Raw genomic sequence first — 20,201 nt, forward strand, 5'->3', positions numbered from 1 at the left:
AAGCAAACATGGGAAAATGACAGAAGTTGTTTAGAGTCATAATTATTTGCAGTCTAACATGTTAGAGTCTTGTAGGCAGTTACTGCTCCTGGTGATAGCGGTGGCTAAACTGGTGTACACTTTGGCAAAACATTAATTCAGGGAGACTCCAGTCCTTTGACAGTTACGTATTAGAGATTATTGTAACTTTGAAGTACAAAAAGTGATTTTTCCAAGATTTTTATTAGCTGAAGAGGGAATCTGGATTCTAAGTAAGCTAGGCTAGAGATGGAAAGGCATTTTCTTTTAATTTTCATTATTTCCAAAACAGCAACGTGATCTCCTCTTGACGGTCCAGTGCCGCAGGCTGTAGTAACTGCTTAGATTAGGTAACGCCCAACCTGCTTGTCAACGGGGCTCAGGTCTGGGTTTTGCCTTCCACAGGTGGTCTAACCCACCATTCCCCTCTGCAAACAGCCCCCTCCTCTCTTTCCCTCGCAGCAACAAGGGGGAAGGAGGTGAGAGAGAAGACAGTTGCTGGCCCCTAGCACCAGAGGATCAGCCATGACCCCTTGGGGGAGAAGGTGGCAGGCTGGTCACCAACTTCCTGTAGGCCAGGTTAGCCCCTGGGCCAGCTACTGGACTATGTCACCATAATTAATATTGGTGCACCGGCAAACATGGGTTTCTTTCCTCAAAGATAAATTATAGCTGTTGTCAAACAGAAGTGCTTTTGCTCATACCGGCCACCTCTAGAACCCTGGAGATGGGGAAAATCAATAAGCGCAGACAAGGATAAAATAAAATAAACATTTTCAAGCTTTTGAGATACTAACAAAGAATGAAAGGAAGATAATAATCCCTGAAGGGATAAACTCTGGATAAGCTGCGTTGACTGCACTGGGAGAGAGGAGGGCTACTAACAAGTGAATTTGTTCTTTTCCGGGTTGAACACTCAGCAAGATGTCTGCAAGTGCCTTTCGGCAGAGCGTGGTGTTAAGGACTCGTGCATGGTTTCATTTGGTCTCATCCAGACAGCACATCTGTGCTTGAGGCCGCTGGGACAAGACAGAGATGGGGTATGGGCTGAGGTGCTTTTAGAGACATGCCCAAGGCTACGTTACTTCTCTGTGGAAAGGCTGCTGATTCTCTTATCCCTAATATCTATTAGCTGGAACCTACAGAAACTGGCCAGAGCTCATTCTGGAGCAGGGATGACGTGCATAATCAGGAAGAAGCAGAAGGATGACCTAGCTAAGATCAGACTTGCTTTTAGTTGTATCTACATGCCTCTTGGTAGTGTTCCCAGTCTGAGGGAGCTTCCTAGCTTTTAGACAGAACACAGTATCACCAGTTTCTAGAGGCTGTCCATCTTTATCACTAGGACTATGGGAATGCTACAGTTTTGCAATCACTATTTCAAGGTTAGGTTGGTGTAATGTGCTTCCCTAGGGGCTATGCTCAGATCAATCTAGTGACGGAAGAGGGCGCAAAAAATGTTGTGTGTTTGGTACGCACAGTAAGGACTCATATCTTCAGGGCTGGGACTTTAACCCATCTAGCCTGACCTCCATCATATCACAGCTAGTTCTCTCTGCGTGCAGTGCAATAGCTCATGGTTGAGTTCAGTAATGCACTTTCTAGAAAGGGAATCAACCTGGATCCAGGGACATAAAGGGATAAAGAATACACCCCTTCTTTAGCATTTTGTTCCAGAGGTTAATCGCTCTGTAACAAACGTGAACCAGATGATTCATTAGGATTTTTCTAACTCCAGCTCTCAGCCATTGTTCTGGTTCTTGCTATGCCTTTTCCCGCTTGATTAGAGCTCTGGGAACTGGCATTTTTCTCCCTGTGATAGAACTTGCACACTGTCATCAAACTGCCTCTCAACAACCTGTAACAGCAAACCCCAGCAATGTCTCTAAGCTAGAATCTACTCTGTTCCTCTTAAGAGGTAGTAACCAGTGATTTTAGCAGTTCACTCACATGACTCATCCTGCCAGTAAAGCCAATTCCATCACATTTTTTCCAGTTCCCTCTGCTTTTCCTTTGCCTAAATCTCATGACATGGATGCACTGGCATCTGCTCTGCTTGTCTGTGAGTTTCCGTGTACAGTTGAAGGTGTTAGGGTTGGCTGTAGGACCCTGCGTGTCCATGTACCTACCTGCCTAACCAATGCCTCTTTGTGCTGTATCTGTAGATGTCTCTCAGCCGGGACTCCTCTCCCTGTCAGGAATGAAAAGGATGCTCTTGTAAGCCCCTTCACCTTGGTCCTGCATTGCTCCGTGCTCAATGGCCATCAGAAGCCCGCCCAAACTATGGAGCGTGTATGTTGACCTGTAATAGTAAGTTGGTATTTGGGATGGTTTCTCTTTTCTTGGGGATTTGGGGAAGCCACTCCCCAGCGTTTTTAGGCAGTTATTTTAATGTGCCGAGAGCCACCTTGGCTTCAGTGTCAGCTGTGCTTGTGTGCTTGGTATTAGTTACAAATGAAAAGAAAGAAATTAAATTAAACTTCTGTTTCTTAAGAAAACTCTGCTTTCTTAGTTACTTCCAGGGGAACCATTTGATCCATAAGACTAAGGTCTTTAATTTTTGCATTACCTTTTAATCTTGTTAACATCTTCTGAACACTGTTTTCTGTATGCAAAGCCCAGGGGTAGCCCAAGCAGTGAAAAAAGAGTGTAACAGACTTTGGAGTAGACCATACACATTTGAGGGCTCCTGGATGCTTTGGCTGGCCTCTGCGGAACGCCTTGAGCCTCTAGTTCAGCTGTGTTTAGTGCCTAATATGTCGAACTTAATGCACAAGAAGTTTTGCTTCCACTGCTGGCCAAGCTGTGTGGTCTTTGTGAAGCTAGTTCACTCTTCCCCCCACCCCCGTTCTACCCTGTTTTCCTCCTTTCAGGCTATAGAATATTCTGGGTAAGCAGTCACTTGACCATATTAGTGTACACCAGTGGTTCTGGAAATTCTGAAATTAGTAGGAATGTGAGGAAGCAGTTTTGTTAGTATAACCTCTACCATGTCAGTTGCATCTGAACTGCAGATGCTGCGATGGAGTAAAAAATGATTCCCTAGATTTGGACAAATCAAACAGAACGTTATCCTATGGTAATCCAGCTATGTTGTTTCTGTTACTGAAACTAGCTCTGGAACACCTGTGCAGACCTATTCTCAACATAATCATGTCACTTGCCACTATTTGGGAGTGTCATCGGAAACGGTGCTTGCTCCTTTCCTCAGCAGCGCGTTGCTCAAACGGCACTGAATCGCACGCTGACTCACCAAAAAGTGCCCTTTTCACCGGCAGCATCCCGGGGGCTCCTTTTGCAGTATCTCACCCGATTACCGGCATAGTCCTGCCCTGGTGTCATCGGCGTGAGCTCTGTGGAAAGGGTGTGACAAAGGCAGGTATGCTGAGCGCACACACGCCACATTGTTCTGTGAGTAACTCTGGTTTCCCCGGAGGTAGGTGATGGGGGTTTTGTTTAAATGCATATCCTGGAGACAAAGGCTTTAATCATGATACAGTTTCGTAGGCGAGATCAACAAACTGAGAGAAATCTGAAATCGTAACCTACTGTTCTTGGACAAGTGCATGTTAGCTCTCTAGTGCTCATCTTATTTCTCTGGTTTTAGTCAGCTTTTGTAGTTTTACTACAGGTACGACAGGCTGGAGCCACTCTGGTCGTGAACACTTTTATCTCTTTGAAGACTTCTCCTTTTGAAATGAAATTTCTTTTGGCCGTTCTTAGCTCAAAGGTGGAACTTTATAGCGCGGGATGAAACTTTTTTCAGTGGGGGGAATTTTGGAGCAATTTTACTTCCTTTGAAGGTGCATGTTGTTCCTGAAGGAAAATCGTCTGCGGCCAAGCAGGAAGGTGCAAGGTTGGCGTGTGTTCCAGCCTGCCCTCACCCTGCCCCACCACATCTCCCTCCCCTGGCAGCAGTCGCATGGTGACTGCGGAAGGTTCTGGGGGTTGAAAGTAGGCAAGGAGACTTTTTTTTGGTATAGATTAGTTCTTAAAACCAGATCTGAGGTGGGCCTGTGTGGCCCACGTGGAGTTTACTGTTGGAAACAACCCAGCACTGGTAACGTCTCATGTCCTGTGTTTTTCTGTGGTAATTTTTTTGTCAGCCAGCTACACCATTCTGCCAATCAAGGTGTTCTGCAGCACTGCAGAATGATGAACCGAGTCACACCAATGCCCTGCAGTGTTATAGGCCGGGGGCCGAGCAGCTGGGGAGCTGCCTGGTGGAAAAGGACCCGGGGGTGTTGGTCGACAGCCGGCTGAACACGAGCCAGCAGTGTGCCCAGGTGGCCAAGAAGGCCAACAGCATCCTGGCCTGTGTCAGGAACAGTGTGGCCAGCAGGACCGGGGCAGTGATGGTCCCCTGTACTGGGCACTGGTGAGGCCCCACCTCGAGGGCTGTGTCCAGTTTTGGGCCCCTCACAATAAGAAAGACACTGCGGGGCTGGAGCGTGTCCAGAGAAGGGCAACGGAGCTGGTGAGGGGCCTGGAGCTCAAGTCTGGTGAGGAGCGGCTGAGGGCGCTGGGGGTGTTCAGCCTGGAGGAGGCTGAGGGGAGACCTTCTCGATCTCTACAGCTCCCTGAAAGGAGGGGGCAGCCGGGGGGGGTCGGGCTCTTCTCCCAGGGAACAGGCTATGGGACAAGGGGAAACGGCCTCGAGTTGCGCCAGGGGAGGTTTAGGATGGATATTAGCAGAAATTTCTTCACAGAAAGGGTTATCAAGCCTTGGAACAGGGTGCCCAGGGCAGTGGTGGAGTCGCCATCCCTGGAGGTATTTAACAGACGGGTATATGAGGTGCTGAGGGACATGTTTTAGTGGTGGTCTGGGCAGTGTTTGTTAGGCTAAGGGCTGGACTCGTTGACCTTAAAGGTCCCTTCCGACCGGGACGGTTGCGCGGCTCTATGACAGCGCCAGCCGAGCACTCCCCGACGCCGCAGGGGGCAGCCCCGGCCCTGAGGCGCGGCCCGCGGCGGGCTGAGGAGACGCGGGGCGGGGCGCGAGCGGCTGCGCGCGGCCGGTGGGGCGGGGCAGGCGGGGGGTGCCGGGGGCGGAGCCGGCGGCGGGCCCCGCCCCGCCCGGGCAGCTGTCAGAGGCGGCGGCGGCGGCCGGTCCCGCAGGCGGGCGGGGGGCGGCGGCGGGATGCGGCGCTGAGCGCGCACCGGCGGCCACTCCGCGCCGGCTCCTGCGCTCCGCGGTCGCCCATGATGTGCCTGGAAAGTGACGGCTCCACCGGCAGCAGCCCGGGCTGCGGCGGGCGGCTGCGAGCCGGCGACGAGGAAGAGGAGGAGGACGGCGGCGGCGAACGGGGCTGCTGCGGGCGAAGCGGCGAGGGCGAGGTGCAGACCCTCTCCGGCAGGATGAACCCGCCGGCCGCCGGCAAGCACCCCGACCGCCCGGCCGCCCGCCACAAGGCGCCGAGCCTCGGCCGGGCCCGGGTGGCGGCCGCCGGTATCCTCAGCGTGGGCAACGTGCTCAACTACCTGGACCGGTACACGGTGGCAGGTGAGCGCGGCCCCCGTCTCCCTCCCCACGGCGGCGGGGACAACCTCAGCCCGGGTCGGGGGCGGCGGGGCTCCGGTTGGCCGTGCCTGGGCCGGAGTAAGTCTCAGGGGATGCGGTGTGGCGGCTGCGGCCGGAGCCCGGACCCTCCGGTATTGTTGTCTAGTTTGGATTTTGTGGGAAATAGCAGGAGGTGGCCTTTGTTCGGCTGGGCTCGGTGGCGAGGAGGTGTTTTGAGGCGGGGGGGGGGGGGGGTGTCGGAAAGGAGCGATGCCGGGCAAAGGCGGGGGTTACTTAGTGTGGGCTGATGGGAGAAGCGTTATTGATCTTAATTAATAGTACAAAGGCTGCGGGTGACAGGTGCGGCGCTGCCGGAAAAACACTCTCTGCTGGAAACGGGGGGAATAAAAGTGGTCGCGTTCCTCCGGGTGACAACAGCGCCGAAGCGTGTCACCTCCGCTTTGTGCCCCGGCCCCCAGCCTGGCAGGCCGGGCTGTCCTTCAGCCGCTGCCAAGGAGGGTCCCTGCTCTGCGGGGACAGCAGGGCCGCCCGGCAGCGGCTGCGGGCTGGGCGCGTGATGCGCAGCGAGGCAGCTGCAGTAAAACCCCCCTGTTTGCTGGAGGTAAACATTTAAAAATCACGCACTGCCCGACGGATGGGTCTCGGGTGTGCCCCGGTGACCGCCACCACTGTGTGCTCGGCTCCGAAACAAGCGTGCGTCGGGATGTTTACTGTACAGTCCCTAGAGGGGACTCCTCATTTATTCTTGTCAGGCAATAACAGCAGGGAAGAAAATGATTACTGAACTTCTTCTAATTAGAAATGAAGTAGGCTTGTTGGTATTCAACTGTCTCATGTAATTAAAACATAATGCATATTCTGTGTTTGGCAATACTGATAATTTTATCTTCAGAGTTTATAAAGGGGTTTGTGCATGTATAAATTTTGCTCTATGCATATACGCGTTTTAATCACTAGGACTCAATGTGGTGTTAAACAAATCAGGTATTTGTTTATACTACATTAAAATAATATATGTTTGTAGGGCAGTAGTAAAGTGCAAGGGACTTAAATCTAGTCACTGTTGTCAGAATAAGCTGTCCAGGTTGGCTTTGTTTTGTCTGCGGTGGGGAGACGGGGAGGATTAGAAGGAAAATTTAACTGACACTGTTGGGGCTTTATTATTATTATTTTCAGACAGAGCTTGCTCCTTCAGGAAGTGAAAAGGCCAGTCTTGGGAAGTATTGAGTACTCGGCTGGTAGTCAGTATGGTACAGGAGGAAGCTTGAAAATAGAAGGTTGATCTGTTATTACTGAAGGAAATTGTAGTTTTCTCCCTCACCCTCAAATAGGAATCTGTCTAGTAAAGAGATTTGCCACAACGCACCATTTTCCTTTAATGCATGGGAAGTTTCTTTTTCAGGAAGCTATCCCCTGCCTCATGCACACTCAGTCTATTTTTATTTTATTTTTTAATAAAGTGTTATCTTATTTACCTATTTGGTCTAGTACTTCCAGCAAGACCTTTATCATCTGATTTTTCTGCCTGCATGGGATGCTCTGGCAAAGGCAGGCAGAAGCATTTTCATTTCTGGGAAGGCTGGAAAGTGCCTGACCAGAGGTTAAAAATGCCTGCCTGCTGTGATGCAGTGTTGCCAGTCCCAATGCTACGATTGCCAGTATTTCTAGGAGAAGCTCTGGTTTTGCAGTGCCCAGTAACTGCCTTGTGGAACTTATCTGTTAGCTTTCAGCTTGATACCAAAGGTTTGAGACCTCAGACATCAGACTTTCCTCTGAGGACAGAATCAAATGTTGCATGATCTTTTTGTCTTCTGTCGATTGGTATTTATTTTTCAAACTAATGTTTCATAAAGCTAATCCAAAATAAGGAATAATTTAAATCCAGTCTAATAGAAGAGTTGTGGCAATAAAAATGGTGTGTTTTGAGCTCAAAACTGACTCTATAATAAAGCCTTCTTTAAGAGCAATCTTTGCTTTTATATATTGAGCCTTAGTGCATACCACATGCTTATGTGACGTGCACTTGCATATGAATCAAGCTAGCACTTTGAATATTCAGCTCATGTCTCAAGACAGGTAATAATTAGTGAATACAGCTCTTCAGACCTTCAAAGTACATTTCAAATATGAATTGTTGCAGCAACATAATGAGGGAGTTTAGCACTAGCCACATTATGGCAGGGGAAGTAGCATCAGAAGTTATGATTTACCTAAGGCCAGTGAACTGTTGTGAGAACTGGAATTAATTTTTGGTTCCAGCTCTATTTGAAACAAGTGTTAGAAGAGCAGCAGTCCCGATGGAAACTGGTTCCTGAGGATTTGTGTCTCTAGGGTGATCCCTCCTGTGGGTTCTTTGACGTCAAATAAGGGTTGACCTTTGTCATTAACCTTTCTCTTCTTGTCTTATAAGAGTCGTTCCTCTACCCAACCTTTCCTTTTTTGTTTTAAATGAAAGTGTTTGGGAGCTTTGGTACTTCTTCCTCCTGTCAAATTTAGTCAAAAGCAGGTCAGTAGGCTCAAACGCAATTAGTAGGCAGCTGAGAGACGGATACAAGCAAACAGAAAATCCAGTTTTATGGGCACGATACTACAAGTACATCTTCTATCTTACTTGAAAACTTGGTTGCAACCATTTTGGTCTTCCTGGTCACAAATGCAAGTGTATATTTAGTGTGCGTATATAATAAGTATATGCAAGTATATATTTAGTCACTAAAAAAAAAGACTGTATATGGAGTTCTTTGTTGCAAATGTAATTCCGTGGGTATCTTCCAGTATTTTCTAACATAACCACACAGAAGCTAGGTAATCTGTATCCACTCAACACAAGGAGATCTTAGGAAACAGAAGGAACCAGGCTGAGCTCTCCTATAGCACATCTTGCTCCTAAAAGTAAAAATAATTTTTGTATTGCTAAAAAGTAAATCGCAAATGTGGTATTCCTTGGTGTTTACACTCTGGATACAAAGACATTGTGTCTAACGAGTTGTTCTTGGGTAATCTTTTTTTCAGGTGCAGCAGACAAGGAAGTAGCTGCCTGTTTCCCTTGTTTGGGGTTAATGCCTTCCCAGTATGGACTAAATGGGTTTAGGACGAGACGTGCCTTTTGGTATCTGGGATGTTCCGTGACAGAACTTGAGTGCAGTTTCTGAGATACAGGACATCTACAGCTTCACACCTGACACTAAATTGCGGCTCTTTTGGGAATACACGATGGAACTGGGCCTCCACTGAGGACTGGCCTCCTTCTTGTGGTTTAAGAATAGGTTTTTTCCAATGCTTTAAAAATAAAAAGCCTGCGCAGTAGTAGTGGATCTTTCAATAGCATCCTTCTATTTATGCAGAGTTGGAAATTTCCAGTGTGTATGGGGAACGTTAAAATATAATGATATTTGGGAGAAGCTGTCCCAGACAAGAAGTGGGAGCGCCTCTGCTGTGGCTCTTCTAAAGAAAAGATTGAAAACTCTGTGCTGAACATCACTGACTTGAAGGGAGGTGATCCTCTGCAATTTTCTTAATAGGTCTTTGATCATACTGAAAACAGTTGTCTGTGGGAAAAGCATTCTTTCGAGAGCCGTGATATTTGTCTGCTATTAGGAAAGCAAAGAGTAGGGAAACGGGAAAACTAGCAGTAACGAAACCGTTGTAGATTACCTGTGAAACTGCAGCAGTTCAGCCATCTAGTGATGCTGGGACATACCTTCTTCCTTAATGAAGTTTTGGGAAAAGTCATCTTACCTTCAGAAGCTTGGAATGTGGTTTCACAATTATGCCATGGATGACCTTTTACTGTGCCTTGCTGTTGACGATGAAAATAGTCTTGCTTCATTAGGGTGTCACCTCCACCTTCTAATTCAGATGCTACTTCCTGGCATTTCTGTAGTGCCTTTAATTTAAAGGTAATGATTTAATTAAGCTGAAGAACTACCCAGCAAAGTAAATGAGCCTTGCTATCCCACTACAGAAGGGGAAGCAGAGTTGTAGAGTGTCGGCGATTTGCCTGTGGTAACGTAGTTAGTGGCAGAGTCTTGGCTGGTATTAGTTCATCCTTGAGGTTCTCTTGTCCCTGTGACACAGTACACCATAGGCTTTGGTCTGCTGTTTTTGTCCTGTAAATGTCTGTAACTTGCTAATAACCATATTTGTGTTAATTAGCCTCTCATTACAACACATAGTTGCAAATCAAATACCATTCTTTGAAGATACATACATGCAAATGATCACTGAAAGTTGAAAGTCAAGTTTAAAGCTATGTAGTACAAGCTACAACTGAAGGGTTAGCAAAGGTTCAACACTCTCAAGTGCAAAGACATTCAAGAGGTTATAAGCCAAAACTGATTCTTTTTACTTGTGAGCTCGCATTTGTGATGTTTATATGTTACCTCACTGTGCGTTTCATACCGAATGATCCTCACGCAGGCTGAGATCTCAGGTATGTAATGGGATGAAGAGAGCCCTTATCCTCATTGCAACAAGACTGTGCTCAGTGCTTATAGTTTCAGGGAGGAAACCATTAAGTGGCAGTGCAAGCTCTTCATTTTTTGTCTCTTGTTGAGCTGATCTTAACCTAGGACTCAGCTGTGGAAGGAGTGCAATGTTGGAAAATATTAGAAAAGAATATTGACAGAACCTACTTGAGCCAGCGGTGCCACTAGCTCCCGCGTGTGAGAATTTGCAAAAGGATAACAATGCTGTGCTTGGACAATAGGTACCTGTTACTGGCCCCAAACTCAAGCAGCGCTGCACTGTGAGCGCAAGCTGGAAGGGCTGAACCTCACGTGCTTCAAAAGCAGGCGGTAGAAAGCACTCTGCAGCGCAGTGACAAGGACTGTGTAGTAACATCTAGTTCTCCAACGTCGTGTTTTCCCTGTGTGATGGGCTTTATTGCATAGTCAGCGGCTTCCTGTTTGCCGGTTCTTACCCGAGTTGGCAGGATTCGTTGCAGAGTATTTTACATTTCAAGTGAAGTCTTATTATGTTTAATCATAGTATTTTTCTTCCTTGTGATGTAGGTTTGCCAGATAGTTACTATCTTTGTTATTATGTGCAGATTTTCCTGTTTGACTCCGAGATCCTCTTTCATGCATGTTGATTAATTTTATCCCCAAAGCATGCAACTCATCACAGTCCGTGAATGTGGCCTTTATTACATGGAGTTAAGGTACTCATAAATATTGAGTGTGTTCTTAAGAATAATGTGATGATCGTACTAGTCCCTTGATCTCCGAGACTGTCAATATGAGAAGCTGTGTGGAAAAGCTTCTCTGGTCAAAAGTGTGGGAATTCTGTAATCGTTCCTTCAGGACTTTTCAAATACCATGCCAAGCTGTAATAGGGTTACATTCCATCAGTCATCTTCTTTTTAGTTGTTCTTATTTGTTTTACATTTATTCTTTGTTGCTTCTGGTAGACTCTACATCAGAAGCAAATGAGCTGGTAGCATGGTGGGCTATTAAGTTCAATAGATGTTGTTAAAAGCTGGTGACTTTTCCCCAAATATGAAATCCCATAGCCCTTGCTTGGGCTTTCAGGTGCTGAGTGACTTGTGATTGAAAGGTGTCATAATGTGTCGCCTGAATCAAATAGGGTTTGTAAAGGTCTTGAGGTTCCTTTTACTGTTAATAAAGGCTCATGGTACCCATTCAGGAGATTCAGCGGGAAAGCATAACTTTATTTTACAGATGGAAATGAGGAAATTCAGAGATCAGAACTCCTGCTGAGTTGCCTCTTTGCATCATCATTGATTTATGTCTGTCATAGACCAGGACATTGTTGTGCAGCTTCTACTGAATCAGGTGGTGAACCCAAGGTACTTATAATCCATATATTTCAAGAAATTACAGAGCTGTAGGCCATGGATGGGAAAGTCTGAAGGAGACAAGAGCCAGTATTGGTTAGTATAAGGGGGCCTAGGAGATTAGCAGATATGACTTATTTGGTAGGCAGCGTAGCCAAAGAGTGAGGAGGGGTTTGAGGGAAGACAACGGTGGCTTTCAGCAAGTGTTTACAGACAGCATCTACCAAACACGATGAGCATCACAGGAGAAGGCGTGAAGATGTCTGTTGTAAATGGGTGATGGAGGATGATGCCTTTCTGCTGGTTGAGAGAGTTTTCTGGAAATTGGTGCTATGGATGTAGGGTGATGAGTGTTCTAGAAAAGAATAATGTATGTTCAAAATGAGTTCTACAAAGGACCTGTGAAGTGCTTAAGGGGCCGTGTAAGTTAATGGGAGTTGAGCAAAATGGGTGTGGGCTCAAAGCCCAGAGAGGTACAAGTGAGGTGAGCAACTCCTCTAGAATAGTTTCTAGAGAAGTTTGGGTACAGAACTTGACAGGGACCTCTCTTGAAAATTGTGGTTTTGGTGAACTGGTCTGAAATTCTTGGTCTGAAAGTTAAGAAGCAAATATGAGACAGGTACAGGCAAAAAATACCAACCAACCAAAAAAACCCTAAACCCAAACAACAACAAAACCCCACAACAACCCCCAAAACCCAAACCCTTATTTCTAAGCTTCTTAACTACTAGAACTTCCCTGTGAGTTTGGTACTATTAAAATAGTTCACCACGCTATTCATAGCCTGGGCAAGTACTTTACTTAGAACTGGCACGCACAGTAGGCATCTCATACACATTTTTTCTTTTTTTGACAGATCTGTTTTCATTGTTATTTTGTGGGTGTTTCTGTCTGATGTAACCCAGCTATTTCTGTAGGGTTGCAGGGAAAGGAAGTGAAAGGGAGGGAATGCTAATTTCCGTGCTTCTGGTTTTACAACAGTATAAATATCAGGAAAGTGAGGATGTAGGGCGATCCTGGATGACTGAAGAGATGTAGAATCCTTCACTTTTGAGGTCATTCCTTTGGACCTGTTGCCAGTCAGGAGTGGCTGAAGGTTTCTTTTGGAAGGCTCTTGAATGAGCTGCTCAGGACCCTCTGAACAGTGGTCTCTTTCCCCATGATGCTGTTTCATGAAAGCCTCCACACAAGGCGTGGTTGGGAACTACTGTGTTATCTCAAAATATGACATGACAGAGTAAGCGTTGAGTTCTTCTGTCAGGCTGATCCTTCTAGACAGCAACGAAGCATGACGTGAGAGAGATGTAGCTGCTCCCACCTATTCTGTACTTCTGTTTTTGAGGGAATAAATATCAATCATCCCTTCAGAACTGTTGATCTTCTACCACAACTGAAATCATAGAGCAATTTTAGTTGAAGAGAAAGGAGTGAAATACAGAAGAAAAACTCGGCTTTGTGCCTTGCCAGACCTAAATTCAGGCTTTGGCAATATGAACATACCAGGGTTATGTTGTTGGTGAACAGTATCATCTCCTGCAGGCTTTTTTAAAATCTTTTAATACCTTTCCTATACTTCTGCTGGTGGCCAGCAACTGCAGTGGCTGAACAGAACAGCAGAGGGAAAAAATCAGGGCTTATACGTAGAATAGCTGCAGTTGGAGCTTGGCTGGCGGAATGAGAGAACCACACGCTGGAATGAAAATCCTTTCAGCCTTGGCATGTGATGGTGTTTTTTTATTTTAAGGCTGCACTGAACCAAAACTGCAGTAATCCATTTTACTCCTTGTTCAGGCTTCTGCCAATAATTATGTAAATAACAGAACACAGTTAATTATTTGTTTCATAGCTCCCCATTTTCTTTATTCGCATTACAAACATGTCATTATTGTCTTAGAACGTGAGCCCTGTGTTCTTGGCAACATGGAAAACAACAAGAGCGGGTGAAGTGACAGAGCCAACAGGACTTCTGTCTGTCTGAAGCCTGAAGGGCTTGAATTAAACCTGCCCGAAGGCGAACTTTGATTCATATGGCTGTCCTATGATTTGATGATCTGGGCTCTCTGCATATTCTCGTTTCAGAGAAGTGATCCTCTGGGAGAGTCTGCCAACGCAGCAGTACAGATCTGAACGGGGGGGTCTTGCCCTCTTGTTGATCTGCAATTTTCACTTCTTTCTGCCGGTCACCTCTGTGTTTCGTGATTTGCGCCTGTGTTGTAGTGATGACCTTGGACGTTTTGTGTTTATGCTGGCACATATAGTCACTTTAGCACAGTTCTACCAGGTGTGCAGTTTGGAAGGTTTACAAACCGCTCTGTGCTCTTGCTGTAATCCTCTTCAGTGAGATTTTTCACTTGAAAATGTCAGAGTATGACAGGATTTTTAAAAATTATTTTATTTTTGCATAAGGTACTGGATTCTCATTTTTCCATTGCCTTTGGTGTTGGGTGGGTTTCTCCCGCAGACTTGTGCTTGTAAGCCTTATCCCAGCTAGACCCATGGCGGCTTGGCTGCCCTGAGCAGCACGAGGTAAATAATTTGCTGGGACCTGAGCTGACCAAATTATGCTGCTGTCCAGGCTTTAGTAACCCGGCGGGTTGGTGCATGAAATCCAGGCTTTAGTAACCCGGCAGGTTGATGTATGAAATGTTGATTATGGGACACTGAATCAGGGCTGCTTAACGCACTTCGGGGCAGGGACTAATTTTGTGCCGTTCCAGGCATACTGCTAGTGCTAAATAATAATTAAATAGAATTGCGACACTATTAATAAATGTTGTGAAGTTAGGAAACAAACTGTGCAATAAGGAAAAACAATTTCTTCATTTTTACCAAATGCACCTATGTGGCTCATAAAGAGTGGTCAGTGCATGTGTTTGTGCATTAAGCTATTGGAACTCGAATACTGCTGCAGCTGTACTAACGTAAAAACATTTGTAATAGTCTTGTTATTTCCGTCTAGCAGCCAGAAATGCTGACTAACTGTCGGGATAACAATCTTTTATATATTGAGGAAACAAAATACCCAAGGGCCACTGGTGACTGACAGCTACAGTGCTCTGATTAAAACTGACAGTTCCTGATCAGCTCCGTCTTGGATATGTTAGTTCCTTCTCTGATGGGGAAGAGAAGGGGGAGGAAAAAAAGCGAGGTAACGTGATAGTATTAGGAGATGAGACTTTTTTTTTTCTTTTGCAATTTTTGAGGAATTTGTAACTCAGAAATACCAAACAAGGTACCTGAGTAACAGCGCTTGGAAGGGCAAATGATCTCTCCATGATGACTTTCCCATAACAAAATATGGAAAATAATAAGTTGTCGGTTTCTAGTCATTGATTTTTGACTATAACAACAATGTGCTAAGATTCCTGAGCTTCTGATGATCAGTTATGGTGTTTGGGGCATGAAAAAGTGTGTGTGTGTGTTTTATTCCCACGTGGTATTAAGGCAAGGGTAATTTATTTTTTTTTATTTTTTTTTGGTCTCTAAATGGGAGGAATCCCGGTGCTTTTGTTTATCTGTACTTGCATACAGACTGCATAACCTATTACAAAATCCCTAATTAAAAACCTTGAGTCACTGCTCAGAAGGTGAGGTTGTTGGGTGCTAATTCTGGCCAAAGGTTGGGCACTCGCCACTAACACTCCACACAGCGAGTGTATCCTCTGCCCTTTCCTCCCTGCCTTTCTCCCCAGCAGCCTTTCTCAGCTGTCAAGGGAATAACCAACTTTATTTCATTTACCTCTGTCTTCATTTAATCTACTTTTTATACGTATGCAGGTGCTGGATGCTCATAAGCAGTTCGCAGTGCTTCCCTGGCACGTCTAGCTGTGTGCTTGCTGGCTCTGCGGTGTACTTTGAACTGTACAGAAGTGCCGAAAAAGCAATAAAACTAATGAATTTGCTTCTCTTGCCTATTTCATGATAGCAGAGTCTTGGTAGAACTGCTAAAATGTAGGGTTGCTTGCCATTTCCTTAATAAAACATGTATTTTTAGGTAGTCATAATTTGCACATCTTATGTGTTGGCAAATTCCAGCGTGTCATAAATGGGTATTCCTCGCAGTTGTTTTGTAAGCTGAGATGGAAGCTGGCGCACTGTTTTATATGTGCCTTAACGTCCATGAAATTGGGTAGACCTTTCACTACTTAAGTAAGTTTTGGGTCATACTCTTAAGTCGCTGGGGCTGGGGGCATTGGAGAAACGAGGCATCTTTCTGAACCCCTGTGTCTCAAAAGTTACGGATCCAATACAGGAGAGCAGCTGTGCTTTTTGGAGCTTATTTCTAGTGAGACCACGTTGGCTGAGTCACTGCATAGTGCCCTTCCAGAGGTTCTTTGTCTCTCGTGTCCTGCTTCCGTAAAGCTCGTAGAAGCTAAAACACCTTTCAGGTAGGGTTAAAATTACTTTTGTCCTTAAAGGTGTGCAAAGATGCATGTGATGTTAAGGCACGTTTTTGGCAGCTACTCAAGGTGCAGTGGGTGTACTTTACGTTATTACAAAGCTACCAAAACTATCGGGTTTTTGGATTGTGGTTCAATAGGGATTGCAACAGTAGCTGAAGGAGAGAGGGGTAAATCGTTTTTGCTCTGCATTCCATTGTTCTCGTTAAACTTCCTTTTCTCATTTGGAAGTGACTGAAAATTAGTAATGCTTCTGTAGTCATATTACGTTCAAAAATATAGAATGGTATAAATGTCAAACTCTGTACATCGTTGCAAGCTTACATTTGCCTCACAAGTGTACATTTAAATCACTTGCATTGCTGAAAGCCACTTTACTTAACAAGAATAAATTAGCAGTAGAGCTAATGTTTTAATAAAAATATAAGTTATGTGTGTGGCTGGGTAGAGGTTTCTATCTGTAAGCAGACGTGAGACAATCTGACTCAGGATTTAATCTTGATTTAAATATTTAGTCATATGTATTCAGCCTCTGGTCTCTGTGCAGAGGGCGCCAGAAAACAACAGGCAGGGCCAGTCATGGTGTGGATATCACTAGTTTGTACATTTAAATCGCTGATCTGATAATTTAGCTGTTTGTAAAATTCATTAATCACACTTTTGGCTGGCAAAACCAAGATTTTTCAACTCTTCAGTTTTCTTGGTAGATTAAAATAAATAAATAAAACTTTTTGCTTGCATAAGTTTGGCTTTAGTGAAGGAAGCTGGTAAGAAGAAAACTTATTAGCAGCACCGTTTTTCCACTGTTTTCAGGGGTTTCTTTTGTTCTGCAGGAGTAACTTTTGCTTTGTCTTTTTTTTTTTTTAATCAATGCCATTGACATAATATAGAAGATGATTGTTTGAAGCTTCCATTCGAGCGTGTGGACTGCAGTTGCCTCTACTAGTATTGAGTCATAAAGACAGGAGACCTAAAATACAGATCTTACAGTCATGCAGAAAGATTCTATTTTAAAAAATAGGTTTATAAGTATGGTGTTTCTAAAATATATCTGCTCCTTTATAATAAGACACTATAGGTATTAATACATATAATTTTGAAAGTATAATTTAGGCTCTGGTAGGTAGTGTCATGACAATTTTAAGGTAGGTTTAAAAAAGAATTGTACCTAAATATCTCAACAAGAGTAAATTTCTTCTTTAGTGATATTCTTGCACATAGTCTGGTGGACCTGATCCTAGACTCTGGTGGGTTTTTTTTGTTTTGAGTTTTTTTCCCCTTTAAATGCAGAATGCAATAGAGATGGAATAGTTCTGTCTTTTAAAGAAACAGTCCCAGGGTGCTTCAGTAAGATTTCAGGGCTAGAGGGAAGCAAGAGCACATTTGGGGTGCTTTTAGGTTACGAGTTACGGTTAGAAAAGAGTCTCTTAAAAAGCCAGGTATTCAAAGACTTGGCGCAAAGAGCGTAGCGCCTGCACACGTTGGGGACGGAGTGTCAGTCTGTGTGCGGTGTGCTCGCACACAGATCCCAGACTTTCCCATTTCTCTGCTTCTTTTAACAGATTAGTTTCCCTTTAAATCTGGGATAGCATCTTTCCAGCCCAAATTGCTATGCGGTGTGTGGTTTGCTGAGAGGGAAGCAAGTAATTTTTTGTCTGCTGAAGGATGGTGCCATGTCAGATGCCCCTGTAATCTTGCTGGGTACCACTGGTCAGAGCCCCTGCTGCCCCGCTGCAGCGCCACGCACCTTCACCTCCAGCACAGGCACCGAGAGGGTCCTCTCTCTTTCTTCTTCTTTCCTGCTCTCCCTCCTCCAGGCTCTCGCTTCTCTGTAATCAAATTAAACAGTGGCACCAGCCCCAGCGGAGAAGAGCTGCTGTGTTAGAAAGCTGTCCCTCTAGGATCCGCACACAGATTTCATCGTTTGCACCTGCCGTTGCTGGCTGCTGATATGACCTTGTGTGCCAGCAGCCTGCGCTGATAAGCATTCCCTGTTCCTTCTATCTCAATTAATAGCTTTAAGGACATGTAATTCCTTGCCAGTCTTCTAAAGCTTGTCTTTGTCCATAAACACTCTGCATTATATTTTTACAGGGTCTGCTTGAAGAGTGCTTTCAGAGCGTGTAATGAAAGCTAGAAAGGGCAGTGTTATGTGGTTTGTGTTAAATGCATAAAGAAAGGCAGCGACCCAAATCACCAACAATTGGTGTCCGGTGATAGCTGTGCAAGGGTGCTGGGCCATTCCAGACAGCAGCACTCACTCGTGGAACACTGCAGACTTCTATTTGAAACCCGCTGTAGGTTGGTAAAGCCTCTCTTGCTGCGTCTATTCAGATCTTCTGGGCGTTGTGCCTTCTCGGGGGTGCAGGGCTGCGTGGGACCCCCTTTGCTGGCATCCCCCCTTCGGGCTGCGCTTTGCCAACAGGAGCAAGTGCATCAGCGCCGGCGTGCAACGTCCGGGGGCGGCGAGACCTTCCAGGCCTCCGGGTCCATCACTGTCTGAGGAACCCCTCGGAGAAAAACCAACGCTTCCTCAATGTGGACATTTGAAACCGCTGCCCTCATTGCTACCTACGGGATATTTCCTTGTGTCGTGAAGCTGTCTCATTTCAATACCTTACACTTCAAAGTATTCGCTTGTTTCAATCCAGAATTGTTTGATTGCACTCAGACTCTGTATCCTCTCCCCTTCCATCACTAAAAACCATGGAGACATTGTGCGGTGGAGCTTTCCAAGAGCCTTGCCTAAACTAAGCAGCAAACTGCGGCAGTTGGCGTCCTTTGGGGTTCCTTGCTGCAGCCCCTCATTGTGGATAACTTTCATGGGATGTTGTCATTTGGGCAGTGGATGTTGTGCATCTCACTGGTGGGTGTCAGAGGTGTAACCCATGGAAGGGTGGATCTCTGTGTCAGAACTGGAGAACGTTGGTGGAACTGAACAGGGTGCAGCCCGCCTTGTTACTTCTGCTATTCCACTGTTAAAAAAATTAATCTTTTTAGCTGCTAAATATCTCCCATTGGTGATTGCTAAATGTAGTCACTTATGTACAAGCAAGCTCAAACAATGGAAAAATATATGAAATATGAACCCCTTCTTTGTGCTCGGGTGGGAACATTCATCTTGCTTTGGTGAGGAATGTTCACCTCGCACTTCCGAACATTGTGTTTGGCAGATGAGCCGTTTCCTCCTTCTCCTCCAGGTTTTGGTTTCGCCTTTGGAGCCGGGGGCTGACAGGCCATGCTCGGATGGACTGTTAGAGTAATTATCAAAATGAACAGGCATGGTTTGAAAGATGCTGTTGTGTCATTTCATTGTTATTGAGTGGAGGGGGATGGAAATGGGCTTGGTTCTTCTTTTGTTTTTCCATAGTTCAGGCTATCAACATGTAGATGAGCAAGAGGCACGTTGGGTGAGAGCTGCCTTTTAACTCTATCAGTGTCCCCAACTGGAGGGAAGACTGAAGAATGCAAGGGAACATAAAACAAAATAAAATTAAAAAATCCTACAGCTGACAGCCTCCTGTCAAGTGGCATATTTGCAACGATTTTGGAAATTTTCATGTTGCTACTGAGTTTTCTATTTGCTGGGTGACTCTGTCACTCTGTTAATTGGCTGAGAGAGGCCTCCTTGTACAGGCATGGGCATAATTTCACACATCCTAAGATAATGAGAGTAAATTATGGGGAAACTTCGTTCCTAAACAGTTGCTTTCAACCCAATTTCATGGAAACTTTAACAACGAAACAAATACAAAACCTTAAAAAAATAAGAAGGCCTTAAAAATAGAGATGAGGTTAAAAGGAGACTGTGTCTAATTTTGTTAGCGTTGTGGTCCTAATTTGTCGGTTCTGGTGACTTGAATTCCTCACAAATTGCCGGTTTGTCTGCAGATCTGTAATTCCCACACGCTGTAATTTTGCCCTTAGAAATGTTGCCCACTGGCAGCTTGCTCTTTCCGAGCTGGAATTTTGAATGTTTTAAACTCCTCGACATGGACTTTCTCTGTTTAATCTAGGTGGGGATGCTTGCCTCTTGGAGGAGGATTGAGCAGCTCTCTCTTGCGGTGTAACAGAAAGCCCTGAAAAGGTGATGAGAGGGTGCCAGGGTGCAGAAGGTGCCCACCCTACGTGTAATCCGTGTGCCTGGATCGCATGTCAGCTGTAGGGAGATGTTTGTGTTCTTCGGCAGCGGTGTAACCATCCAGCAGAAGGATGTGCTGGAGAACCAGGCTGGTCCTCTTCTAGGATGCTTCAAAATGTGAGATTGAGAGCTACTGCAGGAAAAACTGCGGTGTTTGCTATGCAAAATCCAAGAATCTCTCAAATAATGTGCTCTGCTCTTTAATTCCTGTTGGCTAGTGGAAGGGTCAGATATTGCTATGAGCCTTTGGCTGGCTTGAAATCACATGCTTTGAGTTTCAGCTAGTGCCCAGTCTCTCATTTTAGGCCATATGTTTAATTGTTA

The 20,201-nt window shown here is 45.4% G+C and overlaps 1 protein-coding gene across 2 annotated transcripts in view; it reads left to right on the top strand.

The window, feature by feature from the left end:
* Window positions 1-5,110: 5,110 nt before the first annotated feature.
* Window positions 5,111-20,201, top strand: part of LOC128912640 (sphingosine-1-phosphate transporter SPNS2-like) — a 141,277-nt gene continuing 126,186 nt past the window's right edge. For both annotated transcript variants that reach the window (XR_008467708.1, XM_054208945.1), the window contains exon 1: window positions 5,111-5,521. Coding sequence is in view for 1 of the 2 variants with exons in the window: in XM_054208945.1 (XP_054064920.1) it covers window positions 5,221-5,521 (301 nt within the window). In the remaining variant the exon portion in view is untranslated. The remainder of the gene's footprint in view (window positions 5,522-20,201) is intronic.

This window comes from Rissa tridactyla, chromosome 7, assembly GCF_028500815.1.
Source record: "Rissa tridactyla isolate bRisTri1 chromosome 7, bRisTri1.patW.cur.20221130, whole genome shotgun sequence".
Classification (NCBI taxonomy): Eukaryota; Metazoa; Chordata; class Aves; order Charadriiformes; family Laridae; genus Rissa; species Rissa tridactyla.